Source organism: Chionomys nivalis, chromosome 1, assembly GCF_950005125.1.
Source record: "Chionomys nivalis chromosome 1, mChiNiv1.1, whole genome shotgun sequence".
In the NCBI taxonomy this organism is placed as follows: Eukaryota; Metazoa; Chordata; class Mammalia; order Rodentia; family Cricetidae; genus Chionomys; species Chionomys nivalis.
This window is the reverse complement of record NC_080086.1, coordinates 164996123-165007798: the sequence shown is the minus strand read 5'-3', so window position 1 is coordinate 165007798 and position 11676 is coordinate 164996123. Positions and strand designations below refer to the sequence as shown.

General features: G+C 45.8%; 1 protein-coding gene and 1 pseudogene across 1 annotated transcript in view; both read left to right on the top strand.

Annotated features, from left to right (window-relative positions):
* Positions 1-2484, top strand: part of Tmem213 (transmembrane protein 213) — an 8002-nt gene extending 5518 nt beyond the window's left edge. The window contains exons 3-4 of the mRNA XM_057794230.1: positions 1006-1074; positions 2315-2484. Of these exons, the coding sequence (XP_057650213.1) occupies positions 1006-1074; positions 2315-2484 (239 nt within the window). The remainder of the gene's footprint in view (positions 1-1005; positions 1075-2314) is intronic.
* Positions 2485-5927: 3443 nt separating this feature from the next.
* LOC130889656 (U6 spliceosomal RNA) lies at positions 5928-6028 on the top strand (annotated as a pseudogene).
* The last annotated feature ends 5648 nt before the right edge of the window (positions 6029-11676 follow it).

Here is an 11676-nt window from a genome sequence, read left to right as displayed (position 1 = left end):
ACATTAGCTTGCTCTTCCATGGGTCATAGCTTGCTTTTTTTTTTTTTCTTTTTCTTTTTTTGAGTTTCTTCTAGAACTTGCTCTGTAGACCAGGCTGGCCTCGAACTCACAGAGATCCATCTGCTCTGCCTCCCAAGTGCTGGAATTAAAGGCATGTGCTACCACCACTCTGGAACCAGAGTTCTAGAACAGTCAGAGCTACACAGAGAAACCCTGTCTCAAAAATACAAAAAACAAAACAAAAAGGGAGAATAATCCTTCATTTGAACTCATAATACAAACATCACTGACTGGGGGACTTTAACAAAAAGGTGCTTGCTCATGGTTCTGGAGGTTGGACATCTAGGTCAAGGTGTAGACAGGTTTGGTCTCTCCCTCCTGGGGTTACAGATGGCCTCTGACTCACTGTGACCATACATGGCCATTCCTCTAAGCCCAAGCATTGGTATCTCTTCTTCCTTCTTGTTTTGTATTTGAGACAGGGTTTTATTCTGTAGACCTGGAATTCACAGAGCTTCACCTGCCTCTGTTTCCTGAGTGCTGGGATCCTAGGATTCCACACACCTTTATTTAGCCTGAATTACTTCTTTTGTCTGTCTCCAAATGCAGCCCCATTGGAGGGCTAGGGCTCCTTCTGCTGAACGTGGGGAGTAGGACACAATCCCTCACCAGAGTCTTTTTTTTTTTTTTTTTTTTTTGGTTTTTCGAGACAGGGTTTCTCTGTGGTTTTGGAGCCTGTCCTGGTACTAGCTCTTGTAGACCAGGCTGGTCTCGAACTCCCAGAGATCCGCCTGCCTTTGCCTCCCGAGTGCTGGGATTAAAGGCGTGCGCCACCACCGCCCGGCCCTCACCAGAGTCTTAATGTCGCATAAAGCTCTATTGTCTTCACTGGCCCTTCTAGAAAACTGTCATTATACTCATTACCCATGCACTAAATAATTCAAACCCTCTGCCCGGGACTCATTTTGCCTTCCGCCTGACACCATCTCTTGCCTTTTCTTGCAGAAGCTAGCAGCGGCAACTCAACCCTGAGTATATACCACCCAGACCCTGGGACCCTGGAGCAGTGTGCCAGTAAGCTTCCCCTGATCCTAGAGCCATCCCTGGAACTAGGAAGGAAACTTGGGCCTCTCTCCATCCACTAATGGCTGTCAGTTGACCCAGGGACTGCCTGCTCTTCCCAGACAATGGGGGGGGGGGGAGAGATGACCCAGCATTGTTTACAGAGCAGATTAAGAGCTAGTTTGGCTTTGATCTCAATAATCTCATGCACAGGTGGGTTTAATGGCTCATGCCCTGGCCAACAGCCAAAAGTTCTAGCATTTAGAGGTAAGAAGCCTAATAAAAACAGCTGGTCCACCAGGCTGTGGTGGCATACACTTTTTTTTTTAAATAATGACTTTAATTATGTATACAGTGTTCTGTCTGCATGCTAGAAGAGGGTACCAGACTTCACTACAGATGGCTGTGAGCCACCTTGTGGTTGCTGGGAATTGAACTCAGGTCCTCTGGAAGAGCAGCCAGTTCTTAACCTCTGAGCCATCTCTCCAGCCCAGTGGCATATGCTTTTAATCCCAGCACTAGGGAGGCAGAGGCAGGTGGATCTCTCTGAGTTTGAGGACAGCCTGGCCCACAGAGTGAGTTCCAGGACAGCCACGACAGCTATGTAGAGAAACCCTGACTCAAACAAGAAGAACACAACACAACAACAACAAAAAACCCCAGTTGGTTCAACCTCTGCCCAAAGCAGGAGCTGCTTGAATACTCTTTCCTTATTTCCGTTCATCCTCCTGAGATGTTTCCAGGGGCAGGGTGCTCAGAGAGCAAAGAGAAATTTCTATCACACGTGTCCAATCAACAGAAAGCTTTGCTTCATCTTGACTGTGGCCCCTTTATCCTGTTCTCATCAGATGGCAACTGTCCTTACCTGTGTGTGCTCATAAAGAGGGGAATGGGCAACAATATTTAAAAGGCCGAGAATACAGCGGTGGGGTCTATGGACTGGAACGTGAGCTCTAATTCTGTCATCTTGTGGTCTTGGGCAATGTCCAGTTTGGGTTTCTTTGTATGATAACTGGACCTCTCACCGGGCTGGAGTGTAGCTCAGTGGCCAAGCCTATGTTCATTCAAGGCCCTGAGCTCAACCCCCGTCACTGATACTACCTTGAGTGCATAAGGTAAAGAGTATAAACCCAACAAGTAGCAAACAAGAAGGTTCTAAAGGTCAGCTACTGACTCGCATTCTCTTAACTGATTTGGGAGGGAGTGGGTGTGGCTGGTGTGTTATGTTCCCTTCTTGCTCCTCCCCCACCAGATGTGGACTTCTGCCCACTAGCCTCGCTGTGCTGCCGAGCTTCAGTGGACGAGTACGGCTGGATTGCTGCGGCGGTCGGCTGGAGTCTCTGGTTCCTCACCCTCATCCTGCTGTGTGTGGACAAACTGATGAAACTAGCTCCAGAGGAGCCCAAAGACCTGGCAGCGTGAGCCACGGCCCCAACAACGGCTATTCCCACTGTGTGTGGATACTAGAGGGAGGGGAGGAGCTTTCGAGAAGCAGGGCTTCTGCCACTTTTAAAGTCATTATTTGCTCTTCGATGTCTCTGGCTCCTTTGTTATGGCTTTGGTTCTGTGGAACAAACCCTGGTCATTGCTAAGCTACGCGCGCACTTTGCTGTTGAGCACGCCCTCATTGCTGCATGCATGACCACTTCAGCTGCTTCTCCAAAGTGGGGAAACGACCTCCATCTTTCAGGGTCCCTATGGTGACGCTCCTCTTCTACCCCGAGCTTTCTCGTGGGTGCAGTCTTTTAGGGGACAGATTTGAAAAACAGGATATTGGCTCCACCTACTCCAGGCAAAGGGCACAGCAATCATCCTGAAGTGGGAACAGCACCCCAACTCATCCTGTCTCCTTCCCAAGTTCAGTTCCTCTCACCTCCATCTTTCTTCTCTGCATCTCCCTGGCTGTCCAGCCCCACCTGTTTTAGTTAGTTAGTTTATTTTTTTTCACGTGTATGTCTGTGCACTTGCATGAGCTCATGTACATGTGTGTGCAGTGCTCCTAGAGGGTGTCCGATCCCCTGGGACTGGAGTTAGAGATGGCCATGAGCCACCATGTACGTGCCTGGACTGAACCCAGGTCCTCCACAAGAGTAACAAGTGCTCTTGACACCTGAGTCTCTCCAGGCTCAAGTACTTGTTTTTAAAAGATGGGAGATTTAGTATTCTGGTCGATGTGACCAGAAATACATCACTTTACTTTAAGCATCAACTTCCTAATGTAAGAATTAGATCCAGCCAGTGGTTTTTTGGTTTTTTTGTTTGTTTGTTTTGTTTTGTTTTGGTTTTTTTTTTAGTTTTTTGAGACCGCCTATCCCAGAACTAGCTCTTGTAGACCAGGCTGGCCTCGAACTCCCAGAGATCCGCCTGCCTCTCCCTCCCGAGTGCTGGGATTAAAGGCGTGCGTCACCACCGCCTGGCTCCAGCAGTTTGGACTGTGGTGTGGGAGGTGGTGGGCACGTGGCTTGTCTTTCTAATGTGAGCCGCCTCACTCTTACGGATTTCATCTGCAGCTTTGTTTTGCCTGTTTAAATTTTTTGAGGGTTTTTTTTTTTTTTTTTTTTTTTTTGACTCAAAAATCTCCTGTAATCCAGGCTGGCCTTTGAACTCCACATATAACTGAGGACTGGTGCCTCATGGCCCAGGCTAGCCTTGAACTTCCAGTCCCCCTGCCTCCCCCTGCCCCCCACCCCAGTCTGGGATTGTAGGTATGCACCACCACACACACCCTGGATATGCAGTGCTAGGTACAAAAATGTGCCATGTTTTAGTACATTAAGGACATGGTAGGGCTGGGGAGCCGTGATTGAAATGACGACTCTGGGGCGGAATGACGCCACCAGAACTGACCCACAGGGCACAAGCCGCAGCTTGGTTTGGAAGTGTGCAAAGAGACACCAGCTTCGGGTTCCCAAGCTGAATGTGGAGGTATACACCAAAGCAGTGACCCGAGACCCCTGCTGATGCATTCCTGACCACTCTGACTTTCTAAGACACCAGAATACATGGGTCAGGTAGGAAGAGATTTTTAATGGTTGCTAAATTCTTTTAACCGTCTTGATGCCAATTTCCCAGACTCAATGAATTGCTGTAAGAACTGAGTCTTGGGGAGACAAGCAGAGCCCCTAGCATCTCCTAGGCATCCAGAGAGGCAGCCTTCTAATCTGTCTCTCTGGATAGAAGCCACTAGAAGGTTCAAGATCAACAGGAACAAGCACAGCTCTCACTCTCCAACTTTTTGAAGGCAATTCCCCCAGAAAGGACCCAGGAGACTGGGACTGTGAGAGGTGAACCCTAAACACAGTGGGTGTGGTGGGATGCATCTGCAGAGAAGGAAATCTGCACCTAAGGGATGAGAAAAGGGTGACGACATTTGATACCTTTTCACCCAGAGGTGCTTCACTGGACATTAATGTCATGCATACATGTAATTTTGACCTGCATCTATGGGAACCCATGAGACCCAAGGAGATGATGCGAGCTGACCAGGTCAGTTTGGATTTTATTTTATTAGATTTACTATTTTATGAGTGTTTTGCCTGCCTGCACGTCTGTGCACCATGTGTGTGTGGTGCCTACAGAGGTCAGCAGATGGCGCTGAATGCCCAGGAACTGGAGTTGCAGATGGTGCTGAGACACCACGTGGGTGCTGGGAACTGAGGCTCTCTCTCCTGTCCCCTCCCAGCTTCTCTGCTGTGGATATAAGGTAACCAGCTGTCTCACTCCTCTGCATGATTTCCTCGCCAGGATGGTTGTAGCCTCAAAGTGTGAGCCAAAAGAACTTTCCCCCCTTAGTGGCTTGTCGGGTGTCTGGTCCCAGCGACAAAGGTCACAGGTTACTGGAGCACTGGCTAAATTCCTGGCAGCCACATGGTGACTTACCATGTGAAACTGCAGTTCCAGGGCATCTGACCCCTTCTTCTCACATCCCTGGGCACTACACTTACATGGTACAAATAGGCAAAGCACCCAAACACATAAGTGGGGCGGGGAGTAACTCATACAAAGAGAGATGACAAAGTGGAGCGAGGAGGATGGGGGTACAAAAACAGTGTGCAGTGTGACCACTGCTCCACTCTGTCACCATGCCCGCCCCACACAACAGACAGTGTCCCTTTTTAAACTGACAAGTAACTAATATACAAATGAAAATGGACACTTTCCACCCGAAGGATTCTTTTCTTTGGCTGCAGGGACAATACAGTGAGTCATAGAATAAAGTAAGAGCAGCACTGGGGGCAACTGGGTTCTACCTCCCCCTCCCCCACCCCACACAAGGCTATACCTCAAGAGTTATGACTTGTCTGTTTGGTGACCAGTAAATGATTATAAAATGCCTCTTAAAATGTATGTATACGCCGGGCGGTGGTGGCGCACACCTTTAATCCCAGCACTCGGGAGGCAGAGGCAGGCGGATCTCTGCGAGTTCGAGACCAGCCCGGTCTACAAGAGCTAGTTCCAGGACAGGCTCCAAAACCACAGAGAAACCCTGTCTCGAAAAAACAAAAACAAAAACAAAAACAAAAACAAAAATGTATGTATACTCACCCCGTGGTGGTGGCACACGCCTTTAATCCCAGCACTCTGGAGACAGAGGCAGGTGGATCTCTGTGAAATGAGGCCAGCCTGATCTATAAGAGCTAGTTCCAGGACAGGCGTCAAAGCTACAAAGAAACCCTGTGGCGCACGCCTTTAATCCCAGCACTTGGGAGGCAGAGGCAGGTGGATCTCTGTGAGTTCGAGACCAGCCTGGTCTACAGAGCTAGTTCCAGGACAGGCTCCAAAGCCACAGAGAAACCCTGTCTCGAAAAACCAATAAAATAAAATAAAATAAAATAAATAAAATAAAATAAAATTATGTATACTCAGTGCACACTTCCACAGCACATATCCTACAACTAAATACTGGGAAGACGAGCAAGGCCCTTGTGTGAGGATGACACACGTTTGTGAAGCTCTCCATACTTTTGGCTCAAGAACTGCACAACAGGGGCTAGGAAGACTGTGAGAGCCAGAATTGGAAGTCTCCTGGGAGATCATGTCTCCTAGAAACAACAGGGAAGCAATTCCAGGAAGTCTCATCAACATGGTACCTAAATATGACCCGAACAAGCAAGACACCAACAGACCTGCTACTGTGGAAGAGGGAAAGCCCAGGAGGCTTCAACCCTAGAAGAGGACCTCCAGGCAGCTAAGGAATGGGGAAGGCTGGAGAAATGGCCTTCCCCAGGGATGAGCCCCCAGATTGGTTATCCAATACCAAATGGTCAGCCCTGAAAAAATACATGCAAGTAACATACAAACTTAGCAGACTGTATATATGTATGTATGTATACATACATACATACATACACTTAGGGATACATGTATCAGGCCAGGAAAAATTAGGTATAGTAAACATGTGCCTACATAAGGGCCAAATAATTTCTGATTCAATAGGAAAATAATTTGCCAGGTGGTGGCGGCACACGCCTTTAATCCCAGCACTCTGGAGCTAGAGGCAGGCAGATCTCTGAGTTTGAGATCAGCCTGGTCTACAGACTGAGTTTAGGACTGTTAGGGCTACACAGAGAAACCCTGTCTTGAAAAAAAAAAATAATTAAAAGGTACAAAAACAAAGCAAACAAAATTCAGGGAGATAATTTAGAAAAATAATAGTTGCCTCCAACACTTTGCTATCTAGATAATGTTACGTATTAGGAAAAGAACCCCAAATATCAAACAATAACTTAATGTTAAAATGAATGACCTTCTGGGCTATTTACTCCCAAAGGCCCCAGGATTCCTTTAAGAATTACCCACCATGCCGGGCAATGGTGGCGCACGCCTTTAATCCCAGCACTCGGGAAGCAGAGGCAGGCGGATCTCTGTGAGTTCGAGACCAGCCTGGTCTACAGAGCTAGTTCCAGGACAGGCACCAAAGCCACAGAGAAACCCTGTCTCGAAAAACCAAAAAAAAAAAAAAAAAAAAAAAAAAGGAGGTCGAAAGGTTACAAGGTTCTGAGGTCACACATGGCGAGACCCATCATTGTGTACAATGAAGACACACTAAAACTCACCAGACTGTATATAAATCCTACCGATATTTCGATGAATGCATTTACTGAACATTTACCACAGTCTCACAGGACAGAGACTTTTCTTAAAGCACTGGGAATGTGGAAGAGAGAGGAGGGTCTGTAGGCAAATCACCATGAAGGTCACACATGTGTACTCGTTCGTGTGGTGGTCCATGTGGAGGACAGAGGTGGCCATCAGCTATTTCCTTCATTTGCTCCACGAGTGTAAAGTCAGCTTGGAAGAAAAATGTGCTGAACAATCCCAATCACAGAACATTTTTAACATTAACACGGTCAGCAGTTACTTATGTGTGTGTGTGCATGTATATGCGTGTGCACACACACGAGCCAGAGGGTGATTTTCTCTATTGCTCCTTATTCTCTGAGACAGTCATTGAAACCTGAGCTCACTCATAGACCCCTGGGATCCTCTTGTTCTGCCTTCCAGTGCAGGGGTCACAGGTCATACACCGCACACCTAGGTTTACCTGGCTGTGAGGAGCCCCAACCTCAGATCCTTATGTACAGCAAGCACTTTGCCCACTGAGCCATCTCCCTAGCTCTTACCTACAAAAGTATTTATTTGTACATGTGTGAGTGTTGTCTGCATAGATATGTGTACTACATGTGTTCCTGCCTCCCACAGAGGTCAAGCAGGCCATTAGATCCCTGAAACTGGATTTTTGGGCAGTTGTGAGCCACCAAATGGGTGCAGGGAACTGAGTCTAAGTCCTCTACAAGAGCATTCAGTGCTCCCAACCACTGAGACAACCCTCTATTCCTCACCTAGCTTTTTTTTTTTTTTTTTTAAATATTTTATTTATTTATTATGAATACAATTTTTGTCTGTGTGTATGCCTGCAAGCCAGAAGAGGGCATCAGGCCTCATTACAGATAGCTGTGAGCCACCATGTGGTTGCTGGGAATTGAACTCAGGACCTTTGGAAGAACAGGCAATGCTCTTAACCGCTGAGCCATCTCTCCAGCCCCTCACCTAGCTTTTTTAAAAGCCTAAAATTTACTAGAATTTTGATGCTGACATCTTCAATGTTTTCTTCATTAATGCCATGTAGACTTTGGGTCAGAAAAAGCAAAATGGTTAAAGATTGCCAGGCCGTGGTGGTGCACACCTTTAATCCTAGTGCTCAGAAGACGAAGACAGCTGAATCTCTGAGTTCAAGGCCAGCCTGGTCTACAGAGCAAGCTCCAGGACAGCCAGGGCTGCAAAGAGAAACCTTGCCTCAAAAAACCAAAAAAAAAAAAAAAAAAAAAAAAAAAAAAAAAAAAAACCAAAGCAAAACAAAACAGAACACCATTAAAGATCACTGGTTTTATATGTTGACTATCTCATTTAAATTTGTTGTGTCTCAGAAATGTTTAACATTACTGATATTTTTTTAAGATTTATTTATTTATTTATTTATTTATTTATTTATTTTTTGGATTTTTTTTTGGAGACAGGGTTTCTCTGTAGCTTTTGGTTCCTGTCCTGGAGCTAGCTCTTGTAGACCAGGCTGGACTTGAACTCACAGAGATCCGCCTGCCTCTGCCTCCCGAGTGCTGGGATTAAAGGTGTGCGCCACCACCGCCCGGCCATTTATTTATTTATTTATTTATTTATTTATTTATTTATTATGTATACAATATTCCTTCCATGTATGTTTGCATGCCAGAAGAGGGCATCAGATCTCATTATAGATGGCTGTGAGTCACCATGTGGTTGCTGGGAATTGAACTCAGGACTTCTGGAAGAGCAGGCAGTGTTCTTAACCTCTGAGCCATCTCTCCAGCCCCCCATTACTGATAATTTGTAAATCAGATTTGTCTAATAATATCTGTGACATGATCACACTGGTCCCCAGACTTCACTTATCTTTGTGTATGTCTGCGGTGACGATGCTTGTGGAGGGTCTTTCACCACATGGGGCTGGGGATGGAACTCAGGTCCTCAGGCCCGACTGGCAGCAGGTCCCTTTACCCACTGAGCCATTTCACTGGGCTAGTGGTCCTCAGACTTCAAACTGAGGCAGTGAGCATTCTCTTCTTACAGCTTTTGAAGTTATAAATCTTGTCTGGTCTTTAGATTCTGCTAAAATTAGCATATCTAGCTTCTGCTTAAGGCCATAGCACAGAACTAATGTTGAAAAAACTACCCACTAAGTGGGACGGTGGTGGTACATGCCCTTAATCCCAGCACTCAGGAAGCAGAGGCAGGCAGATCTCTGTGAGTTTGAAGCCAGCCTGGTCTATAAAAACTAGTTCCAGGACAGGCTCCATAGCTACACAGAGAAACCCTGTCTCAAAAAACAAACAGGGGGCTGGAGATGGCTCAGTGGTTAAGAGCACTGACTGCTCTTCCAGAGGACACAGGTTCAATTCCCAGCACCCACATGGCAGCTCACAATTGTCTGAAGATCTAGTTCCACGAGACCTGACACTTTCACATCGATGCACATAAAATAAGTTGAATAAACCATAAAAAAATAAAAAAACAAACAGATGAGAAAAGAAAAAGCCTACTTATTTTGACTGAAACACACCAACCCATTTCTGCTGTAATTCCTTTCCCCTTAAACTCTGCCCTAATGTTTTCTTCAGCATTTTAAAATATTAAATGAAAGAAACCACTTATTGAGACTCATGACCACATCACAGAACCCCAATCCAAATATTTATGCTTCCAGGCCCTCCCTTGCTACCATGTAAGCTTTCAAATAGGGTGGGTTTGTCATGGTGCTACGCGGTGGTGTGAGCACTACAAACAGTACAGCGGTAGCCACACAAATGTGGTTCACCCAGACCTGCCTCTGTGATCTTTCCATCTTGACATCAGCGGAGTCAAACACACCCTACCCATATTCAAACTGGGACGGACAGATGTGGGAGCCGAGAAAACGGCGGAGACCCACCGAGGAATCAAGTTACTAGACAAACAGGGCACTTGCAATAACAAGGTGTTGGTAAATGATCTCCCTCGGGAGCTGGCCTGCTCCTGTTTCCGCCTCCACTTAAGCTGTGCTGGGCAGGGAGGCACAAACCAGGAGAGGGAGGGGCGAGAAATGACCACCACTTGGGTGTGGGAGCAGCCTGACCTTCAAAGCTGAAGCTGTTCCTAGTGACTGCCCTCCTGGTACTTTGGACCTGTTTACACTTAGAGCAGGTAAAATCTGGCTGGGTAATTAATACATTCCACCAGCTCCCATAGCATTCCTGCTGTTTAAAAAAACATTACAACAAATTATGATATACAGATATATAGAGAGGTATCTATACAGATATATAGATCTCTGTATATTTATATATGTATTTATATGTATAATATCTCTATATATGTACATGCATATCTATCTATCTATCTATCTATCTATCTATCTATCTATCTATCTATCTGTAATATTGTGGTGCTAAGGGTCAAACCTAGGGTCTTGCATATACCAAGCAAGCACACTACTGTTGAGCTACACCCACGCCCAGTATTTATTAATGAAAATTGTCTGATTTATTGGAATATATAGTCATTGCATATTCATGTGTGTTCTTATTTTCCTTTGTAAGATTTTTTCAAGCTTGTTTAAACATTCACAATGTCCTATTCCTGCTATTAGATTTGGGGCAGGGGTTTGAGTCAGGGTTTCTCTGCCTAACAGCCCTGGATGTCCTGGAATTCACTCTGCAGACCAGGCGAACCGCCTGCCTCTGCTTTCTGTGTGCTGGATTAAAGGCATGGACCACCATACCTGATTTCGATTTTTAAATCTATTTTTTTAAAAATATTACGTGTGTGTGTGTGTGTGTGTATGTGTGTGTTCAACAGCAAGGAGGTCCAAGGACAACATACAAGATTTAGTTCTTTCTATTGTATGATCTCTGGGGGTCAGATCCATGTGGTCAGGCCTAGGGGAAGTGCTGAGTCTTTACATTTTAAGTTGATTATTTAATGGGTGGGGGTGTGAATGCTGGCACGCACTTGGCCATCCCAGGGTGAAGCCCATTTCTGTCTCCCACCAGGATGTAGGAGTGCGGGGATGAGGTGTGTCACCACCTCCAACTTTCTTATTTGGGCTCTGGGACTGAACTTGGGCCTTTATGTTTGCACAGCCTGCATCTTTAGATGTGGTGAGCCATCTCCCTGGCCCACTATTAAGGTTCCTGTCAGGCAATGGTGGTGCACGCCTTTAATCCCAGCACTCAGGGGGCAGGGGCAGGAGGATCTCTGTGAGTTCAAGGCCAGCCTGATCCTGGAACAGGCTCCATAGCTACACAGAGAAACTCTGTCTCAAAAAAAAAAAGAAAAAAAAAAAAGAAAAAAGAAAAGAAAAAAATTCTTTTTAATGTTTAGAATTATCTGATTCTTCATATTGGCCAATGTTGCCTGTTGGTTACTATTTCCTTTTGGTTATCATCATCATCATCATCATCTTATTATTATTATTATTATTATATTAATCTGGCAGTGCTCAGAACTGAATCAATGGTCCCAAGCATGCTACACTCAGCTATCAACTCTCTAAACTCTTGAGACAGGATCTCACTATGTTGACTGCACTGGCCCCAAACT